This window comes from Papilio xuthus, unplaced genomic scaffold (assembly GCF_000836235.2).
Source record: "Papilio xuthus unplaced genomic scaffold, Pxut_1.1 DF825946.1, whole genome shotgun sequence".
NCBI lineage: Eukaryota > Metazoa > Arthropoda > Insecta > Lepidoptera > Papilionidae > Papilio > Papilio xuthus.
This window is the reverse complement of record NW_013532703.1, coordinates 6,946,829-6,969,925: the sequence shown is the minus strand read 5'-3', so window position 1 is coordinate 6,969,925 and position 23,097 is coordinate 6,946,829. Positions and strand designations below refer to the sequence as shown.

The following is a 23,097-nucleotide window of genomic DNA, read 5'->3' as shown; positions in this document are numbered from 1 at the left end:
ACTCGTTTGAGTTATTAAATGTTATGTGCTTAGATTTCTAGTCGAGCTTTAACGAAGATAATATCGAAGCTTACTGTATTTAACTTGTCCTCATTACTGTGTGACGACCTTATTTTTTTCTTACCGTACATATCGCAATACCACAATTCCTATAATTTTTACAATAACCACAAACTTTCTAACATTCACAAATCGACATTAAATGCATCACATCTAATCAAGAATCTAAGCAGATCAAAGAAATCGAATCGGATACAAATCGCATGCGCGAAACCGCAATAATAACAGTAACTTAGCTTACCTAGATGTCACCACTAGATTGTAAAACAAGACGAATGGATAAGCAACAAATGAAGTACACAAACACAGTCACAAGGGAACTTTATTAGTATTTCGCACGGTTTCTGTCACAGAGTCACTCGCGTCGTAATATCGAGATTCATGCCACAGGCAAGCGAACGCTCCGCTCTCTCGCGCCGTTATGCGCGCTGTGCACTCGGTCGCCGGCGAACGGCGCGCGCGCAGAACACATCCAGCACGACAAAGACGTTTAATATATCCAGATAGGTGTTTAGATAACATTTAAATTCAAATTAGATTACAATATTATATTGTAACAATATCATGTCTTAGCAATATCTGTGTAACCATTCAGAGCTTTTAATTTTTCTATAATTTTTTTCTGGTCTAAATATCTTGTTATACAAATTATGATATCTATTAATACTTAGCGACATATTCAACATGCATAATGTTTTCATAATTATATTAGCTAGTTAATTCTCAAAAGTGTACATCTGCGTTATTTGATCTTTGTTCGTGTAAGTTATCAATGAAGAGAGGGCGTTATCGCGAGGCTGTGCGGGGCCGCACGTCGCATCGCAAGCCTCCCGCACGGCACGCGGCTTGTGTACGGCGAGCGAAAGTGGCCGCGGCACCCACTGTAACGTAATCAACTAATTTGGCACTCATGGCTTTGGGGCATGCCATTTTGTACCAGAAGTAACGCCATAATATTTTTTTCAACGACTGTTTACTAAAAATTGATAATAAGAAATGTAACTTTTTGACAACACAATAAAATAAAAAATTCTTAAAACAAAAATACATAATACATACATATTGAATGGTGCTCATAAAATCAGAATCTGTTGAATGTGCTTCAATTCTGATATGCGTACTTATTTGTGCTGACTAAGTGAAATATTTGGTCAAATTTCTCTCGACGAATTCACGGCATTAGGATAAAGCGGTCAGTTCCGCTTGCTGGCATTCGGCTCACGTACTCCTGTCGACCCCACATAGCATACCGAGTGGGTGCTATAGCATCCTGCAGCACAGGTGACTGGGTCAGGCTCGGAGAAACCAAATGCAGATTTGTGCCGAGATTAGGAACCAAAGTGAATCCTCTTCACTTTCTTTACAACAATGTATTTAATTTGATTCTGTTTATTTCCTACTTTTATTCACCGGAACATCCTGTATATTTATAAAAATTATCATAAAGTAGAAGAAGAGATTTTATAAATGGTGATATAACTTAGGACAAAATTTTAAACATTTAAAATCAGTACTTACAGGTAGAAAAAAATTAAAACTTCTGATGATTTACGTTGTTTATTTTAAAACAGAATAATTTTAAAATGAAATAATGGAGCCTGAAGTAACGCTGCTTTCGTTTCGAACGACAACAAAGAAAATAATATTTTTATTGAGTCTATTGTTACAACGCTGACCATTCACAGACCGTGTTCGAAAATTAGAGTTAAAGGCTGCACCCTATTGGTTATTGTTTCCGCGTCGTAGTCTCAATGCGTACGAAACGTTTAAACGACTATAGCCCTAGAGGTGGAACACCGGGAAGTTCCGCGATTGTACTATGTATATTTTAAAGGCATTTTATTGTGCAATTCATAATTCCTGAATACCAAAGCAATTAACTTTATGATGGGGCCTAGACAAAGGCCAGATAATCTGCGTGTCCTAGCCATAGGACCCGAATCAAATTGTTTAGAGCCACTGGAATGCTTGACATCCAGAGGGAATGTCGCGTGCGCCGGCGCATTCCCAGTACCTAACTTGTAATCAGTGCTTAAGTTAATTTTCATACATTTATTATTTTTTGTTCTAAAATTCCTTTCCTCCCTATCTTATTATTACAATTTTAATAAATTATTCAGGTATAATAATAAATAAAAATAATTATTAAAGCTATATTCAAACCGCTATTTACAGTTTCAGAAGCGAGCAAAACTATTCTTCATTTTCTGGCGACGCATCAAATATGCCTCGGATTTGCGGATGTCCATGGTCGTCGCTGGCTTGGTGAACTGGTCGTTTCCGCCCTAATTGTATGGATAAAAAATATTTTATTCTTATTGAATAGTTTGAATGCTCCCACATAAGTGAGAGTTTAAATTTTCACTATTTCGGTATTGTTGCGTTCAAAGCTATGTGATTTTCAGAGGAGGTATTATCTTCTATCGGCAGGTTGTTATTGTATGTACTTACATCACCGCGTCATCTCGCGCGCTAATTGGGCGACGAATTTTTAAGATAACGACCTAATGTACATTAAATTCTTTTAGTTTTTCCCGGAGCCGTCGTCGGATGAGGCTATTAAAGTTTAGATTAGAGATCGCGGCGTTGTGACTGGGAAGTAACAACTATCGCTATTGCTGCTACTAGCTAGTCATAAGTGTTAATTTGTTTGTTAATCCTATACCACATTACATCAGTTTGGGTAATCGTTGTAATGATCTTGACATGTTGACATTATTCAGCATAATATATTTTCTTTTACATGGTTAATGTGTTTTAACTAAACTGCTATAAATTTACCTGGCATATTTAAAAAAAAATCTATATATCCCGCCTTTGTAAGTCTGTAGACAATAGATCTCAGCACTTACAAATATCTATTGGTTGCGGTTGCGCCAGAGCAAGAGATTTATTAAACGCGATTTTCCATTAGCCGCCGGTGCGGCGCGAGCACTAACCAATTTAAGTAGCCGATCACACGGAAAGATGTACTAACAGAACTCAAAGAGATGTAATAAAGGTGAGGCCACTTTTTTTTAAATTAAACGTATACAAAATTATAAAAATTATCAACTCACAATATAATCTTAAAACTTAGTCAGTTGTTACTCAAGTTAGTTTTTTTTTTATTTCCAGAATGTACATGCAATGCTTTTTCTGCCACAATAATTTTAATCGTCAATCAAATTTGCTGCTTTTACAAAACAAAAAAACAGAAGCTATTTTGTAAGAAGATAACGATCTATATCTTCTTGCTTAGTACAATTTTTAAAAAAGCAGCAAAAGAGTATTTGTAATTTGAAACAACAGTCTGCATGGTGCACTATACAGAACAACAAACATCAAATCGAACTGAACACAGCGTAAAGTTATCGTGAGCTAAATGCAACCGGCCGAAATTAATTGTGCAGCGGCAGGAGGGGACGGAGGGCGATATATCCTCTGTATCGATCATTTTGTGCAGTCTGTGGTGTTCGCAAGTCCGCACCAAAACAATATCCGCATTCCTGCTGTTTGCTATAATGGAAAAATTAAATCTATTTGTTTTATGCTTTCAAAGGGTTTGTTCACACTTCACACCTAAACAATCAATGAAAATTTTTTATTTTTATTACAGATTTTATATTTAGATATAATAATTTTGTAACACTACTTTAAAGTTTCTAAATTTGTAAACTGAAAAGTTAAAAACCTTTGTTTTGATAATTTAAAGGGTGAGTTCCACTACCACCTAAAAAGTTATCTTGGTATTAAATTTATATTGCATAATTAGCGATAATATTATAAAAATCGTTTTTTTTTATTTGTTGAAGTTCAAAGTTATTAGTTTTTTAATGAAAGTATAGTATGAAACGGAACGTTATGTCAAATCTGTCGTTGCGCTTTGACAAATTTGACAGCGACAAAGCCACAAGCAAGCCATCTCAAATTAGTAAATAAGAAATTTATTGTATTTTCTTTAAATAAGACTATATTTTGATTAAAATCCAAGGATTTAGTTGTACAATATAATTTAATTGTGTTTTAATAGAAGAAAATGGACGACGTTGAAAAATTAAGTTGTAGTGAGTGTTATTTATTTACGAAACATTGAATACATTTTACGAATTAATTCTTGTTTACTGTAAATATTTTTTTATGTTTAAGAAGAGGAAATAGTAGATCTGAGTGACATGGAGCATTCTGCTAACGACGAGTCGAAGGAATCTGAGGAGAAATCTAAAAAAAGAAAAAGGCGACGCCGTGAAATAGATATGGTGAGTGACAAACAGAATTAATTACATATAGAATTAAAATAGGACAGGTTTTTAGTATTTACCTAATAATCTGTGGGTACGCCACGCAAAACATTAACGGTTTAAACCTATGTAAGCTGAAATAATTCTTGTTTCACTACTTAAGTATAACACTAAGTACTAAGATATTACTATTGCAAAATTAAATTTTCCAGATAAAGTTATCAGATGATGATGAAACAGATGATGAAGTTTCTGGAAAGAAGATGATAAGAAGGTTAAGTCCAGTCCCCAATTCACCAGCCTCGCATAGAGAGCCTCGCACTTGTGTGTTAAAGGTAACATATTTTTTTTTTTTTAAGATTCCATTGATTTCACCAATAGACTTTAAACATTGACATGTTTGGTGGACTCTACAACCTTCAAATTTTTAATTGTCCACAGGCCAGTCAGAAGCGTCGTCCCCTATCCCGTCTGCTGGAGCAGCTGCTGCGGAACTTGGAAAAGCGAGACCCACACCAGTTCTTTGCATGGCCGGTTAATGACAACTTTGCCCCTGGATACTCCTCCATCATAAGGCGGCCTATGGACTTCTCTACTATTAAACAGAAGATAGATGACAATGAGTACAAGTCACTCAATTGTTTTATTGTAAGTTGTTGTTATATTTTAATTGCCATGTTTAAATAGAGTCAAACTTAGTTAGGGAAGAAACCTGTATAAGAAGTATCAAGTGACAATCTCCATAACTGGGAAACTTCGTCTAAAGACAAACTTCTATAAGCAATGAAAATATCATTATCTTTCGGACTGTGTATATATAACAATCATATTTCTATAATAATTCTTTAGTTTGGTATTCAAATCTATTTGAGCACCCAATAATATAAACAATGCATAACTTGCAGAGTGACTTCAAGTTGATGTGCAACAATGCAATGAAGTACAACAAGCCGGGCACGGTGTACCACAAGGCGGCGCGCCGGCTGCTGCACGCCGGCCTCAAGCAGCTCACGCCCCACAAGCTGCGCCCGCTCGGTGACATCCTCACCTACATGTACGAGATACCCATCCGAGAACTCGGCTTTGACATCGGGAAAATGGATGTTGTGAGTATTTTACTGCCAACTATTTTCTCATAACTTCATCTAATTAATGTGTATTAGTGAAGTTAGGTATTGTCAGGTCAGATAATTATCGTATTCACGTACATTTACGTTATTTTTAAATGTATGGTGTCTCTCATACATACATACAAATTCATACAATGCAATGAAATTAAGTAATAACAATAATTGGTTAAATTCTCACATATCTAGTTTATTAATTGATTTGTCTTTTATCTGATAAATGTCAAAGTATATTCAATAAGAAATAATACTTATTATTAACTAAGCGGTGAATTTCTAAAGCTTGAAAAGTATTTAGTAACGGTAACATGGTTATTGTAAGTTTATAGACTGACAAGGCTGTCACAACTATTGGGAATAAGTCAAAATAAATTGTATTATAATAAGATAATCTTTGTATTTTAGTTGTCGTATCATTTTATGCCATTTTCTATGTATAAGTAGGTTTTATTTGCAGCGGGTCTTGCTGGTTTAAATATCCTTGTTAATCCTTGATTTTTCTGTTCCCCTATGTTAAATAAGATTTTTTAGACTTAGTTATCGATATTGGGTAAATTGGGTGTGAGATTGTGTTGACGAGTTGTCGTTTTTGCAATGCAGCCTCTTAGGACATACGGCCGAAAGGTTTGCAATGATGATTTATTAAGTAGTGACATGCACTTAGCAGTTAGTCAGTTTGTTTGCTTGTGTCGGTGCGCGTGTGTTCTTTGTGCCGGCCCGCGCCCCGCCCTCACACCGCACACACACCGCCCCACTATACCATGCATGAACATACGTGTCATTTTGTGTATTTTGCATTTCAATATAAGTTTTTTTTTCATAATCAGACAATGTTGTTACGATCAAACAGTGTTAAAAGTTTCCTTTTATTTTTCTGTTTTACCCGATTATGTTTACCTTTATATTTAACCTTTACAAATATAATATTGTGTGCGGGTAACGTTATGGCGAGCTGTGTGTGTGCGTGCGGGGCGGCATGTCGGGTGCTGCATGCATAGAGGCGGTCCTGGCGACCATTGTCCGCGTCCACTGCCCTCACTCCACAATAGGTCAATGTTGCATGAACTTTTCGGTCGGATTTGACTGCTATGTCCCACGCGCCACGCGTCCCAAACGGATATAGACTCTGTGCTAGTATTAATAAAGATTAATTTCGATAGACGTTACGTACGTCACGCAGCGAGCTTGCACCCGGCTTGCGTGCTTGTTCGAAATCGGTGTCTGTGAGATTCATAGTCTCTTATTACGATTCCATTATTTGCTTTATTACGTTTGAATTATGACAATTTCACAACAGTGGAATGATGCGACACTGTCACATTGCGGTAATATTTGCGTTTATCGTATTAGCACAAGGTGCTGAAGCGGAGCAGCCCCATCAAGAGCGGCGGGTCGGAGGCGGAGGTGGTGTCCGACGGCGGGCTGGACCGACCCGACGTCGACAGCGGCGACTGCGGGGACAGCCTGAAGATACAGATGGAGGCGGCCAGGGAGCAGCACCGCAAGCGACTCGCTAAGAAAGGTCTCCCCACACTCACCTACACACAGTTCTAATAAAACCATTCGCTGACACCTCGACAAGATATCTATTAATATTTCTTTTATATTTTACAGCATTTCCGCGCATGGACGGCGAGGGTAAGACGACGCTGTGCCTGGTGACGAGCACTGTGGAAGGCGGCGGGGGAGGTGGCGGCGGGGAGGAGCGGCCGCTCACACTGGCCCGGTACATCGGCAAGCTGACACAGGGCACCGGCACACTGCACAGTATGTACACACTGACACACATGTTGTGTGTGTGTGCGCACTGCTGTAACAACGTCACTCTGACATGTGTGTGTGTGTGTGTGTGTGTGTGCAGCTCCCCGCGAGGACCGGCGCAACCTCGCCAAGTGCGTGAAGCCGCTCAACTACGGCCCCTTCGGATCATACGCGCCCTCATACGACGGCACATTCGCCACACTCACCAAGGACGAGACGCACCTCGTCTACCACACGCTGCGTGAGTTCATCGCTTGATAAACGCACAGTTTCTATAAAATGAGAGTCTGTAAAGTAATCGACATGATGCAACATATGTCAGCGTACGAGATGGGTCAAGGCAACGAGGAGCTGCTGCGGTTCGCGCCGGACTCGCCGTGGGCCGCCATCTATGACATGGAGGCCATGTTCCCCGACCGCAAGGTGCTGCCCGACCCCGCCCCCGCCCCCGCCTCCGCCCCCGCACCTGACGACAACGTAAGTACTCCCTCGAGCCGGATATCAAATATATCAACTTTTTGACAATATTTCCGATGAAAAGTCACATTACATAAGTAGTCTGTTAATATACTAGTCGCCATTGTACTTTCGTTGTTCAATTTTCTCGAGCTAGTAAAAATCGTTTCGGTGATAAAGATATGGTGTCTTCCGGCAGGATCTGTCGAAGGTGAAGGTGGACGTGGAGGAGCTGCGCAGCCTGGCGGCGCTGGGCATCGACGTGGACTTCCTCGCGGACATAGAGGAGGAGCTGGCGGCCGCGCAGCACGACTACGGCATCTCCGCCGCGCTCCGACACACGCACCACCTCATAGTGAAGCTGGAGAAGGAGCAGCGGGAGAGGTACGTCCGGGGTTGATGAGAGTGCACGTGTGTATGTATGTATGTATGTATGTGTGTGTATGTGTGCGTGTCAGACTGTCGCAGCCGCCGCCGTGGCACCTGTCGCTGTGCGCGCGTGCGGGCGCGGGCGAGCGTGCGGCTGCGCGTGCGCTGGCGGGCTGGCTGCGCGGCATGGTGGCGCGCGTGCCGCCCCGACACGTCGCGCCCACACTCGCCATCCGCAGGGCGCTCGGCGTCACACTCGAACATCTCGGTACTGCTCTATACATCTACATCACATCTACATCACATCTACATCACATCTACATCACATCTACATCATTAAAATAACTAAAGCCGTGGCGCTAGCGTCAACAGTGGCTCGCCATCTGTCAAATTTCTTTTACGAAAATTAAATCATTTTAAAAATACATAAAAACCTACGACTTTTTTAATTTTTTCTTTTTAATAATTTGTGTACTATCATAAATAAATTTGACTGGAGTCGTTGCTATGACAACAGACCACAGAGTTGCACTATGTATATGAAATAGTGTTTTTTGTATATCTGTGGTATATTTTGAGCAATAGACAATTTTTCTCACAATTGCATGTGAACGTCAAGTGATATTTCACATGAGAATATAAATATGCAGTTGAATTTATACAGTATTTGATGTGTGCAGACACGCCGCTGGCTGTGGACGACTTCGAGCTGGAGGTGGCGGAGGGACGGGAGGGACGCGACACCTCCGACCCGGAGTCGCGGCACTCCGCCTCCAGCCAGTAGATATATACATAGACAATATATACTTCAATGTTATACCTTTGTTTTATTTATTATTTGAAAAAAAAACCTAATAAATCTAATTGAATAATTTGTACCGCCCTTATACTTTATATAAAGATACGTAAATTTGCGACAATCGCTGTCGTATCCTCAACCACAATTATGTCGGAAATAAGTGTTGCCCGCGACTCCGTCCGCGCCGAATCCAAAAATAACTTAATATTAGCCTGTTCTAAAGTAAGTTCTACATGTATACCAACTAACAAACATCCATCTATCTAAACATTCGCATTTATAATATTATTAAGATTACTGGTGCACGTGACGCCCGATGGCGGCGCTGCTCAAATTTTAATACAAATTTTGTCGACGATGCAACACTGAAGGTAAAATTTAAATGCATGCAATAAACTCTTCTCTTACGATTAATTTTTGAAAATTCGATTAGCACTTTTACAAAATGAAGCAAATTAGCACTGGCTATTTTTTTGGAAAGATATACATCTTCAGACTGTGTCTGCGCAGTGCTGGACATAGGCATTACGTATTTAATATATATTCGCTTTTAATATTAAGCGAACCACCCAACTAACCATCTTCAATGCAAAAAATAATTGGTCGTTGTGAGTAGAGTCAAGTGATGAATGAATTATCGAGTACAAAGCGTGCAGTAGTTGAGGGGGCGCGTGTGAGGTGTGCGGCGCGCGCGGTCACACGCGCTGCGCACGCGCCGCACCGCACCGCGCCGCACCGCGCCGCACCGCACCGCGCCGCACCGCGCCGCACCGCACCGCGCCGCACCGCACCGCTCGCTTGTGCGCGCAACAACTCGCCTATCGCTTTACATTGCGCGGTTCCTGTTCCGCTTTGAGTATTGAAGGTCATGCTGAAATCGAAAATAAAGTAAAATATTCCCTTTTCAAAATGATAGCTTAATTAATAAAAGTTATATTGTTTATTATATGCTTTTTTGTTTGATTCATGTATTATTAAAAAAAAAATGAAAAAAATACTAATAATCACTAATAAAAAGGTTTATCTATGAAGCTGGACAAATACGTGAAAAAGCAGTCCTTAGTATGACATTTAACTGTTTAGTAACGTCACAAAGATCACGAAGTGTTTTCCTTAGCGATTAACATCAACCACAGATAATCTACCAGCATTGACAACCTCCCCTGCACTGAACTGTACAATGGAAACGAAATAAATTCTCACAGAGATCAAACAAAGCGGCAATCGGAGATAGAGTAACTGTACAGCTTATGTGATACCCCTAGCGGCAGTGGCCACCCCCTCGCACACCCTCGCACCCCCGACATTCACACGGGAACTTACTCTACCAATACCAACATAGTAGCCATGACTTATCATTTTAAACCCTAACGTCTAAACAATAATACCTTTTATTGAACAGAAAATTTCTATCAATATTGTACAATACTGTACACTTATTGTTTTTTTTTAACAATAGTTCAGTTTAATGGTATTGACTGATAGCCTCGTGAATATTGAACTTTAAAATGCGGTATCCTTTGTAATTTGTGTAACAAATATTGAACAATGATTTGAAGTCGAATATTTGATACGCCACGGACTCAAATAATAAATACTATAAAAAGTATTAATAGCTAAAAGCCATAAGCATTTATTTTTTATACTCAACTACAAAATCAAAAGCTCTAAGCGCAATTTATGTACTCGTATTCTCACTAACAATATCACACATCTAATTTGTAGCATTTCAAAGCGCATATTGCTTAAAAAAATCCATGTTCTTTTTATAAAAGAAGGGGGAAAACGAACAGCGGGAACACCAACATGCTCATCGACACCCATGGACATCTGAAATACCCAGAGGAACTGCAGATGCGTTGCCAACCTTTGAGATGGTGATATGTGTTATGTTATTTTCGTTTTAATTTTGATTTACATAGTAAGCTACACTTTTCACTGAGTTGACCTTATTTAAATTACAAGCTACGCAATTTATTTCCCAAAATAACTAATTGTTTATCCATGTGCAAATAATATTCAAGTTCCCAAAACTCTGTGTATAAAAGCCTTCGCTTTGTGACGTAGAGGTAAATATAGATTTGTTTGAGATGTTATTACAAGCAACCTTCGAGCTTCGGCAGAATAATCCACCGCGATCTGTTGTACAAACAAACCGACAAACATTGAGCTAAAATAAACATAGGGGCTAATATAAATCTTGTATTCGGAATAATAAATTTCCAATTTCTTGTATGAAGTGATCACATGTTTGGATAAATACGGATTTATTTCGTTATGTTTTCATTTAAATTATTTATCGCTAAACTCTCACAAAATAAAAGCGATTAACACACTGTCCCAAAACTAAACCTGACACCCATTAAATAAACATCAAAATATTGCTATATATAGATAGGATTTCGAAGACTTTCTTCGTAATCTTGAAGAATGGAGAAATTATTGATAAAAATTGAATTTATTGAAATAATTTATATATGTTTATTTTAGTCTCGATGTTTGATGTCCTGTTTTAAATGTTAAACCGTTGCCTCACTATTAACCGCATTGGCTATATATTTCGTATTTGTAAGACATTTCGCAAAGCAAACAATAAGTAGTCGCCGGCGGCTACAGTATGTATCTCAACATCAACACCTGTCAGAAAGTCCCACACCCTGCCTCCGCCCACAAAAAACGGGTTAAATCAAAAAACCTCCGACTTTGTTAAAGGTCTCGAGTGTTCGCTGAGAATTATTTCACTTGTTGCTTTTGTTGGAAAACGTTACCTGAAGAGGCTATTGTTGTACTTGTAGGCTTGGTTAATTTGATATCGCTGCCTTACCGACATCATAAAAGTTTAAACCTTACATAGATTTACTATTTAGGTGTAATAAACGTCTATAGTTTAGAGGTACATGCTGTTGCTCTTATCGTGAGTTTCTGACACCAAAATCTATTTGAAATATATTGTTATGTTTCTTTTTGTCAAAGATATGACGATATGTTTTATACAGAGATTTTAGTCTCTGAAGCCGTCGGTTAAATTCGTTACAATAATTATAATTATATTTCTTCTATCGGGCATGTAACAATATACGCTTGTAACTCTGAAGCATCTGTTTCCAAAAATTTATCGTATAAATGCAAATTAAATGTAGCAAAAAGTAATCATGTAAAAAAAGTTTAAAACTCTCGTCCGCAGAGCGCAAACAAAGGTAAAAGAAGATTACATATGGTGTTAGGATTTGAGCTTCGTACAAATCTGATTGGATTTAAAATCTTTGAAGTGTTCGCGACTTTGTTACCTTTAACTTTAATCTACTTATAATTTTTTGTTACGTATTTTAAAAAGTGCAAGTTCAGGTAAGCTAACCTTCTTTTCTGTTGCGCGATGATCTCAAAAAACTCAGCATTAACGTAATAAATCTAAACCGAGAAATGGACTGAACGATAGAACGATATAAATATTTTTAAATTTAACTCTTAAAAAGAATTAATAAGGCCTTTGTAAAAACCAAGCAATAAAATCTTGTCTATGATTAATGCGCGAGAGCCACTCTTGCATTTTTTTAATATCATGGACCCTAGTTTAATAAAAACGGTTTAGCAGTAATGAAACAAAATGAAGCACACCATCTAGACATGAGATCTACTTGATAACTCGATGTAACATTTAATAAACATCAAAGGATGAATACCTTAACTGACAAGTGGAATGCGAAATATTATAGAAACTTTACAATACACTAAAATTTAATTACATTTTTGATTTTATTTTCAGACAGTTAAAAAGCTCTACTTATTTATAGATTGCCTATATACTATGAAATTAATAACACGCAGTAAATAAGAGGGAAAATGGTCGCACGTGTCTCAATGTGTCTCCGGCGTCCTCCCCCGCAGCAGAAACTTTCACACCAATTGTTAGCCGAATGAAATTGCATTTCCTAATTGCCGGCCCGCTTCCCACCGCGCGACCGACACGCGGCTCTCTGATTCATACATAAACTTACATACACACAAAACTGGGCTCTATCACAAGACAAAAGAGTATATTATATATCGTTAACTTAGTTTAATAATTTACGCAAAATGAAAGTGCATTTTGCAGCTTTTATATTCTGCTTTCGAACTTCTAAACGTAGCTGAATAGAGTCGAAATTTCGAATATGCATCAATGTGTAAAATTTAGTCGGGGTTTCCTTGCAAAATTTTATGTCACCACCAGTATGCTTTATTGCGCAGACATAAGATTGCATATAGCTTGGTTAGATGCAAATATAAAAGTGGTTTCTCAATAAAGCTTGTGTATGGGCGGGCGGCGGCAGCGCACGGAGTCCACGCGGCCGGCGCGCGCTCACTCCGCGCCCGGCGGCCGACGCGTGCGCACGTGTCGTCAGCAACAGCGACGCACGCGCAACACTTGCCCTAATTACGTTTACATGTTGTACTTGATCTTGATATTGATAAGAGACAAATAATTTAGGTCAAGACGTTTAGTGATTATCGGTAAAGATCTACTATATGTACGAACAAAACTGAAAGAACGTTAGAGTGCTTTCGTTTTCAGTGCAAACTTTGTGAAAAGTGTCTGAAAAACATCTGGTTGAGAAAAACGATTGAATAGAGGAATAATGGAGTACCATCACCGTCCAATGGAGCAGCAGCAGCAGCAGGGAACGGGAGGTGGCGCAGGACCGCCGGCGCAGCCTCAGTGGGGCTACGGCTGGGCGCCGCCCGCGCCCGCGCCGCGCTCTAAGCGTCCGCACTCCGATAGCGAGGACGACGCCTTCTCCGAGGAGAGCAGCAAGGATGCACAGTGAGTGTCACTTGTTCAACAAATGTATTCTCATATGGATATCATCAAAATCTCATAATTCACCTTATATAATGTAATAACATTTGATAACCTAATATTATATGAACAGGCTCCATCGCTTGTCAACAACGTAAAGCGAGATTCTTATTAGATTCTTATCAGATAGCTCATGGAAAAAGCGGTAAGACAATTGTAGCGTGTCCGCTGCTACACGCGTAGCACTTACTACGAAGAAGCTTCGTGTATTCAATACGATTCAATATATTTGCGGCGTTATTTTTATAGCTTTTAATTTAATGCTTAACCAAATAAATGTGTTCGTTATCGGGAGATATTAATGAAGATTAAAATTTCCTTTTACTTAATTTAAATATGTATACACTGAAACTCTATCAAAAGTATCGCAAAAGCAATAGTGATAAAATATATTTTGTAGAACAACTGAAAAAGAAACATTTACATTATTACAAGTATAGAAAAATTGTACGACATTACTTATGTATATGTTATCGCTTTCTATTATTTGAATTCATAGAATTACTTTCTCGGATCCATTTAACTTTTCCAATTTGTTTATGTCGACAAATGGAAAAGTCTAATTCCTTTTAAGTTGGTTCATTTTTCTGTCAGCTTTGCTTATTTCTTATTCAAGACAAGTATTTACGAGCAGCCAACTGTACACTGTTTGATAAAAGATCGTTTTAGAAGTAGTGATTTTTCCAAATACAATTTTCACACACCCATATAACATATTATGTTCCAATATTCAACATTTTTTATCAACCTTCTCTATTTCTCAATTATATAAATCAACGTGTAAAATTGCAAATGGCATATTATAAACTATTTGCAAATTATGAACCGAACGAATCAGACGTTATCTCCACATTTTATTAATCAAATCAAAGGAAGGCTTGTAAAAGTTCACCATTGACCTTAAACATAAATTCTTATGAGTATTAAGTGTATAGTTACAAAGTGCGATGTGCTCAGGTCACCTGGCGGTGAGTCGTGCCAGCTGATGACGCGCAAGCGACGGCGCGGTGTCATCGAGAAGAAACGACGCGATCGCATCAACACCTCACTGACAGAGCTGAAGCGGCTCGTGCCCGCCGCCTGCGAGAAACAAGGCAGTGCAAAGCTGGAAAAGGCGGAGATACTGCAGCTCACAGTCGACCATCTCAAGATGCTGCACGCCAAAGGTAACCACTACATCTATTATATAGCTATACATTATGAAAGTTAAATGGAAAACAACAATGGTTATAAATTATGTCAAGTTAATTATCATCCACAGAAAAGACTTAAACGTTCTAGGTTAATCCCAATCTTTCGTTTAGCAATCTTACTTTTTTTTTTTTTTTATATCATAAGGTGGCAAACGAGCGAGCGGCCACCTAAAATCGCTGAAATAGCGAAGTGACCGTTGCCCATAGACATACGCAATTGCATATGCGTTGCCTACCTTTAATCGACGGAGCAGAGGATGCACAGAAAAAAAATATCTTCTCTTTCCATGCATCCTCTCATCCGGAAAGTCCACTTCCACTTCCCATCCTTTCCTTATAAGAAAAGGGAGGGAAGGGAAAGAGGACTAAATTAGGCCTCCGGGACGCACACTCATCAGACGAAACGCGGAATTGCTTCCACTTCACGCCTGTCTTCTGTGTGGTGGTGGTATTTCACCGGACGAACCTGGCCAATTCGTGCGAAGATGTTAAAGCGGGTTCTACCACTCTTAAAACATATTCAACTTTTAATGTTTGATTATGTTCTCCAAATATAAACGTTTAAGTAAAACACGAGTATGTCTGACGAGACGGCCGTCGTGAAGTCACGTTTGTATCTCGGATGTTGTGCGGTCGAGCAGATCTAACCTTGATAAACTATGTTAAAGTGTTAAATACTCTAAAACACGCTCAAGCTTTACCATAAAGTTGTTAAGTGTGTTAAATCATGGACAAATTACAAACTTTGCTTGTTACGTCGGACAATTTAAACCTATCTGTTATTACACCAGCATTATGACATGTGTCTTGTCTTTTTCTTATTTCTTTCGTATATGCGAGGGATCTGCTCCAGCGAGATAACAGCATAGTTTCCGCCATGCTGGGACACCAATCAAACTGCAAAGTGTTTCCGCTTCCTACGAATTAACAAAAGAGCACCGTAACGTAACGGTTGCGATACAAACCTCAAATTAAATTTGTGAACAAATGTGCTACGAGTAAAAAGGCCTTTCCTGTCCTTTAGAAATTATCTTTTAACCGCAATACGATAAATGTCTACATGTAAAACCATTGAATTAATTGTTAAGTATAATAACTCATGTTTAAGTTATTACTTTATTACGTTTATTTTTATTATTATAAAAATACAATATGTATTATATTTTACATTATGTCCGGAATAGTAATATTTTATTCATACCATAATACTGTCATTGTCCGGAAATATTGTCATTTGAAACTTTTAATTGGCAGAGCGCGGAAACGTTTTGCGGTTGACTTATATTTGTGGTTTTGTTTGCCGGACATGAGCGGGTGAAGCTTTCAAGTGAAGCTTTTATAAAGGTCACTATAGTTAGGAGACTATTAAGTGCTTAGTAAAGAGTTAGCTTTTTAACAAATAACACAGATAAGTGCTCACGTGTATAAAAATCAAAGCTCCGTGAGAAAATGCCATATAATATTGGTTAAACTTAGAGCTTCATAATATAAAGCTCAAAATGTTTAATTTCATAAATATTGAAGTATTATTTTTTAACAAAAGCTTTAGTTCATTTCGCACAGTTCCCATTAAGAAGTCGTTTCTTTTTACTTGTATGGCTACACTAAAAGTATAGTGAATAAATAATGCTAATGTCAAGGAGTGTTACATGTTATTGTTTCTATTATAAAATGCAAAAAATATCAACTAGAAAATATTTGCGATTTATTGTTACAGTATGTACAACGGCTATGTACTTGCAGTCGTGTTACCGGACGGTCCGGGTTCATGTAACACCAATGTGAAAATATAAATGTTAGTCAATTAAAAAACCATGGATAAAATGAATTCAAGTTAGACATAAAGCGCGGCTAAATCGTTCCTTCCGACCGCAACCGCATCTGTTCGATCCCCGGAAATACACAATAAAACGTAACTTACATGCGCCTAAATCAAAAATGATGAGTCCGAAGGTCCAGGTAGAGGCTGACACCTGGCGCCCTCCGAGGACACAAAAACTCGGACAAACAGGAAGTGATCATGACACACCACAATCGCCCATTACCCACGGCTATTTGATACACTTGCTATCCTCTTTGTTAGTATAGCTATTGAAAGGGACAACGTCTACGGCTAAGCCTATTAAATTTCGTTTATTTATATATTATGATACCAGTAAGGATATTAGTTTTTACAATGTAATGGAGACAATCGCCGTGTATATGTTGATTTGAAAGCAATAGGAAATATATACCAATTTTACGTATAATTCTGACATGTAATATGTAAATAGCTCCTTAATTAAGTCAATTTCATGTATTATAACATGTTTTATTCACCCTCAATATAAATATGCGAAATTTTATATCCTCATAAAATGCCACAAAATCTACGATACATTTGATAGAGTGCATGTAATCAACATAATCACATTATCGTACAATATGCGCTCATGTCGGCAGGGGTGTCGCGTGGGAACCTTCGCGCGGACCACGTCCCACTCGTCCGCAGCACCCCTGCCACAGGGATGTCTGCCGACCTACTTTATACAGCTAAGCGCGCTGTTTCGCATATTAATGCGTTCACTTCATTATAGTTGTAGTTACAAAGCTATAATAATATTTCTAAGATGAAGTAGAGCCTCCTATTTACTATTGATTTAAAATCAGTTTTTAACATAATTTATTCTATTTAGTAGAATTTTCGTGAAATCTTCTGTAAAAAAAATAAATCAGACAGACGACAAATTGTAAAAAGAAGTTCCAAAAGAAGTATAATCTTTATGCGATTCGTCCGCTCACGTGTACTCGCATTGTGCGGCGCGCGCACTGACAGGCGGAAGCGAGCGCGGGACAATGCTAATGAGCAAGGGTTGCCACCTGCGGGAGAAAAAACGAGCACCCGACAACTGCTCGCGCAGACAGGGCAACGTAGGGGAATTACAATTGTACTAGATATTTAAGTTCCGGCTTTTTACCTCAAGTTCCTTTAATTACTGAAAGCAACAGAAAATACTGAACACGGTTTCAGTCTTATAGTCTTTTGGTGCAGTTTGCATAAACTAATTTGTTTCACAATTGTCTTTGAATAAGGGTGTTTAATCAGAAAGTTATTTGTGCCGTTTAAATCTTATGCAAATTGTAAATTTTGATAGTTATTACTACTATGAAACATATTATATAGCGACGTAGGTAATGCACTTCAGTCTCTTTAGGTGTTTTATTTTCTTTAAAAAGAAAAGCAAGCAGTTAAGCAGACTGGTGTCCCGGTGGCCCAGTGACTCGTCTGATGCGACCCTTGCGCGCCCAGCGCTGCGCCCGCCACGGAACTTCCCATTCAAAACGGCGTCCCTACGGAAGATGTCCGGATGCGCGCCGTTATGCCACCTCCCGTCTCGCTCGCACCTTCACTAATCACCACAGTCCCTCCTCGTCTTTAACTTGTTGCGTAAGAGGGTAGCTTTGAAGGGTCGTAGTCAATGGAATTGTTTTTTTCCTATGCATATTGAATTACTTCATCGCGTACTTATGAGTCAATAACACGGTAAAGGAAGATTCAATGCGGGACTATATTTGTCCTTTTGTCATGTTAATTTGCTTCTCTCTCAACTTAGCCTGACTTGATATTCTCGAACTTTCGATGTTATGTAAGTTCAAAACCTAATCGATATGAAGATTGAAGACTTTTAAGGTTTCTGCAGCTTATTAATAAACTTTATAAGTCCTTACTCGTCTACCAAATAAACGTGATCATATATTGAAATCGACAAATCAGTTTTATCTGCGTAAGTAAACATCATTAAGCGGAATCTGTTTACTTTCAGGTGTGGACACGTTAGCATACGACCCGCAGCGGTATGCGATGGACTACCACAGCATCGGGTTCCGCGAGTGCGCGGCAGAAGTGGCGCGCTACCTGGTCAGCTGCGAGGGACTCGATATACAGGACCCGCTGCGTCTGCGCCTAATGAGCCACTTGCAGTGCTTCGCCGCGCAGCGCGAGCTCGCCGCCAAGTCTGCCAACTGGGGCTACCCGCAGTACCCCGCCGCGCCCGCGCCTCACTCGCACCATGGCTACGGCGACGTGGCCGGCCAGCGGCACGACCCCTCCGCTTCCGCAGGCGCGACTTCGCTGGCCGCAACGACAAGTATTGCAGCGCCATTGTCCGCGCCGCCCGCCTATGCGCACTACGCGCACGCGCCGCCCGGTCCGCCGCCACCCGCGCCACCTGCGCCTCCCGGCCCGCACCCCGCACCCCCCGCACCACACTACCCCACACCCTACCCGCATCACCCGCCTCATCACCAGTACTCGCAGAATACCTCTAAACCCTACAGACCCTGGGGCGCAGAGCTGGCGTATTAGGTAGTAACTCGTGATAAATAGATTTTAAGTTGAATGGTTCTTTTAAACATGACGACCTTAGTTTTAATTACGCTAAAGTCACAAATTAAATAGTGTAAATAAATCAAATCACATTAATAAAGTTGAAAGAACCATTGGACATTGTTGTGTTCGATCTCAGATTTTAATAATAAAAGTCCAAATTACAATTATTTAAAGACTGTTGATCGTCAATAAATTTAATTAAAAGTAAATTATCAAATAGTTTGTGTGATAAAGATATAGTATATTGTATAAGTTTATGGAAATTAAGTTTACTTAGTCATTTTTATATGGGACCAAAATAAAACCAAGAGCTTTAATAGAATATAATACTAACACTACTAACGTAGCAAAAATCTTATTATAAATACGACAAATATTTTGTATTACTTCTTCTATCAGCACGTCCAGCATTTCTTTGTAAAATTATATTATTATTTTGTAAGATTAAGTGTTTATTAATCCATTTCGATTGAAACTATATAAGTGCATATACCAAAATTATATATGTTTTGTATTTTGTGTTCTATCTAATTCAGTTCGCAAATCATTGAAAAATGAACTAAAAGTAATTAAATATGACATTTTATAGCTCAGGCATAATTTTGCTGTAACAAAGAAAATTAATAAATATAATATTTGTTCGTGTTGATTGTCACTTTAGTGTAAGCAAGCCTTATTAGGGTTGTGAAAAAAGATATTAAAACAATTGTTGTGTGTGATTTGTAATAACATATCGATACTTTATAAAAGCTTAGTGAAGTTGTTTCTATGACTTTGTAAATATTTGTAAATACAAATTTCATGAGAGTTGACTGAGAAAAATGAAAATTAAATTATTTTATTTTTTACTCTGCCTTTCATTTTGCGAATCGAACAAATATTCTTCTGTTGAAATCTATTTGAATGTAAATCTAATAACAATTTATTGGAATCGGTTTTGTATTGGTTTATTTACATGAGTAAATATCAATTTCTTGAAACAGCTCAACTTTATTTGAATAACTACATCAATTTAAATACATAGTAACTGCGGCAATGAACTTAGTTATAAATCTTTTCATTTTCATGTATTTGCAGATTAAAAATGTATATTCATTTATTAAGATGAGTACGATAAATATATGTTTGGTTTGCTTTGAAATAAAAAAAATAGTGTCGAGTTTAATAACAACTATGGTCATGTCGGGACGCCATATTTAAAAAACTTCGGTTATCTAGTGACGTCAGCGTTCCATTGGAAGCCTCAGATAGAGAATGGACGTTGATTTTCAATTTTGTTAATTGCTTTGTTCAGTGATGCATCGCATCGCTCACATGTTACACCTATAGCTTTATAGAATTTCATTTAAGTTCAAATTCGACTATTTTTTTTGTAGCTATCATGTAGAAAGAATGCAATTTTTAGGATGTTTTTCATCTCGGAACTACTAGAAATTGTATTAAAAAATGATTTTAAAACAAGTCAAGGTTTTTTTCAGTTTTTATACAATCATCAAAATGTATTATTTTAATTTTATACATCACGTACGCACAGTAATATATGCTATCACAGAGTTCAGGTTTACCACCACATTAATTCTATTAACGGTCGCTTTTTAATTAACTAGCGAACTTCAACAGAACTCGAAGTGCGATTAACATCGGCACAGGTGTCACGTGAATACAACTCTAATCGACTTTTACGTATCTGTCCGTTTTCATAAATATTAAAAATATATTTATTACTATGATACCTAACAATGTAATCCTGCAATCCTGGAACTGACTGACAATTTTTTTTCTCATCAAATTTTCTTCTGCTGTCCCGAATAGAGTTCAAGAAAATCATCTATATGATTGATAAGGCATTTTCCAATACAATATTAAATTTATAATTATAATTTTACTGATAACAAAACTAATATTTTAAATTGTAATCCAAAATGACTCGTAGCCGGTGTGGTCACCCTGGCAGCCAGATGTCCGACGTATTTACAGAGACCCCGAAGTGAATAAATATGAGCGCGGTCGCACTCCGCTGATGCTATGGGATATCGCAACCCCTGCGATTCCCACACGCGTCTCGCTCGCACCCCCGCCCTGTCCATACACCCGTCCCACTCTGCACTTCCGTAGGAAGCCCGGGGTGCAAAAACAATGTTTTTTCAAAGTTCGTGTGCGCGCCGTGTGGCGGCATTCGGATACTGTATGGAGTGCGCGATGTTTTTGTCACAACTCCAGTTCAAGTTCCGGGTCGTACAGGTAGCTAGGTTCAAAAGGTCACAATATGAGTTTAGTAACTTTGGTTCGGAAAACGATGAAATTACAAATAAGTTTGCTTCCTTCGCCTGCTTAACAAACAAGATTATATGGCAAATGGACATTCTGTACCTCTGAATACACGTACACGACAAAATTATAAATAAAAATTGTGGCTTGAGGCTTACGTAATATAAATAAATAATGAAGAATAGGAGTCATCCTGTGTAGTGCAGCACTCGATGTTACACCCGGACGTGCTTCTCTTTTGCCTGTGAATGATATAAATTTAAAGACGTATCTACAAACTATCGTAAGCTATATCAATAAATAGAGTAAAGTGTAAATAAGCTATTGTCATATTTATAAATTACATAACTTACAATAAATAATAAATTCACAATGGTTGTGTAGTTACGTGACAGCACGCATGCTGCTCCATTCCGATAAGTGGCGCACGTAAATAGACATTAGTGATTATCTTTTTTAATTATAGGGCATTGCACCACACGCCGCCGCGCCGCACCGCCGCCGGCTCGTGTGAGGAAACCTTTATGTGTGGCTTATTGCTATAGATAAGATACAAAACAATATGAACAAATCAAATAAGAAATTGACTTAAATCTTGCAGAGTAACGATTTAAGCATATTGTCTATGACACATATCTTCATTTATATTCTATAATTAGTTGTATTAATGTCTATGAATTCATCGTTAATATTTCATCTAAGTACTCCATTGATTACTTGATTGTCTTTGTTAATAAAATTCCAATAACGTAGCTTTGATTGCCATTATTAAGCGATAAATAATACAGAGGAGTGCGTCCACATTTACCACAAAGACAACATCGGGAATTAAAAGAAGTAAATAAACAAAATAACATTATATTTGATTAAAATTGGATTGATAAATCGATTTGTGTATATCCGACTCCTGCGCAAATCCGTTCGTTGACCTCTCTGACGGACAGAACTTGCGTATACTGAACATTAAGAATGAACATAAAAGCTTTTTGTTTGGAACTTTGTCAAATATTCGATTACTTTTTTTACTAACAATGCTAATTGTACTTCGTAATTGAAAAAAACATTGGTTTTAATAACAAGATTTGTAAATTATCCTTTAGACGGTTAATGTAGTTGTAGGAGGCGTTGTTGTTGTTGCGGGAGAATACAATATTTCACACTTTTATATTCACTAAGCAAGATATCTTAGGTTATATAAAACTGAAAATGTAAAGGGGGGGGGGGAAGAGTATTCATCATATTTTACCTTTATTTTTTCACAAATATAAGTTATGAAAAATTCAAAGTAAAAACGGCAATAACTGCAATCCCTCATCTCGATGGTGAGTTTCGTTCACTCTATTGATCTGCAGCAAATCTCTAAAACCTGTTCAACATGTTTCGGGATTTGTCTTTCAGTGCTACACAAAATAAGTGCTCGTTTACATTAACTTGCCAGTGTTGCCAGATCACATTTTTATTATTTAAACCAATACAGCAAACTATTTAGTTTTATATACATCTGTTGTAAGAGTGGTTCTTTTTTTGAAAAGCGGATAACGGATGATAATTTAGTTACAGTTATCTAAAATAAAGATAACATTGTTTAAAGTCGAACAAAAAGCAACATATCTAAGATTATTTATAGAAATCAAGTCA

The 23,097-nt window shown here is 38.1% G+C and overlaps 3 protein-coding genes across 5 annotated transcripts in view; 2 read left to right on the top strand and 1 right to left on the bottom strand.

Moving 5' to 3' along the window:
- LOC106124610 (uncharacterized) overlaps positions 1-518 on the bottom strand; it is a 56,220-nt gene extending 55,702 nt beyond the window's left edge. For both annotated transcript variants that reach the window (XM_013321462.1, XM_013321461.1), the window contains exon 1: positions 302-518. The gene's annotated coding sequence lies outside the window, so the exon portion shown is untranslated. The remainder of the gene's footprint in view (positions 1-301) is intronic.
- Positions 519-3,929: 3,411 nt separating this feature from the next.
- Positions 3,930-8,810, top strand: LOC106124007 (Bromodomain containing 7/9). 2 transcript variants are annotated; one of them, XM_013320443.1, is made up of 12 exons: positions 3,930-4,106; positions 4,192-4,298; positions 4,493-4,615; positions 4,722-4,928; positions 5,186-5,386; positions 6,758-6,929; positions 7,022-7,174; positions 7,269-7,409; positions 7,491-7,645; positions 7,824-8,008; positions 8,083-8,261; positions 8,674-8,810. In XM_013320443.1, the coding sequence occupies exons 1-12, from the start codon at positions 4,079-4,081 to the stop codon at positions 8,775-8,777; spliced, it is 1,755 nt and encodes a 584-aa protein (XP_013175897.1). In that variant the 5' UTR covers positions 3,930-4,078; the 3' UTR covers positions 8,778-8,810. The 2 variants fall into 2 exon arrangements, with proteins under 2 accessions (XP_013175897.1, XP_013175896.1); XM_013320442.1 differs by having other exon boundaries at positions 4,189-4,298.
- Positions 8,811-13,224: 4,414 nt separating this feature from the next.
- Positions 13,225-19,167, top strand: Hey (Hairy/E(spl)-related with YRPW motif). Its single transcript, XM_013320282.1, has 3 exons — positions 13,225-13,593; positions 14,587-14,795; positions 18,626-19,167. Exons 1-3 carry the CDS (start codon positions 13,409-13,411, stop codon positions 19,165-19,167), a joined length of 936 nt encoding a protein of 311 aa, XP_013175736.1. The 5' UTR covers positions 13,225-13,408.
- The last annotated feature ends 3,930 nt before the right edge of the window (positions 19,168-23,097 follow it).

What these genes read in the sequence shown, in the direction of transcription:
- LOC106124007 (XM_013320442.1), top strand. Translation starts at nt 4,079, where the DNA reads ATGGACGACGTTGAAAAATTAAGTTGTA. An exon ending in GGGCACCGGCACACTGCACA is followed by an intron (nt 7,175 to 7,268) that starts GTATGTACACAC and finishes GTGTGTGTGCAG; the next exon opens with CTCCCCGCGAGGACCGGCGC. An exon ending in GAGAAGGAGCAGCGGGAGAG is followed by an intron (nt 8,009 to 8,082) that starts GTACGTCCGGGG and finishes TGTGCGTGTCAG; the next exon opens with ACTGTCGCAGCCGCCGCCGT.
- Hey (XM_013320282.1), top strand. Translation starts at nt 13,409, where the DNA reads ATGGAGTACCATCACCGTCCAATGGAGCAGCAGCAGCAGCAGGGAACG. An exon ending in GAGAGCAGCAAGGATGCACA is followed by an intron (nt 13,594 to 14,586) that starts GTGAGTGTCACT and finishes CGATGTGCTCAG; the next exon opens with GTCACCTGGCGGTGAGTCGT. An exon ending in CAAGATGCTGCACGCCAAAG is followed by an intron (nt 14,796 to 18,625) that starts GTAACCACTACA and finishes GTTTACTTTCAG; the next exon opens with GTGTGGACACGTTAGCATAC.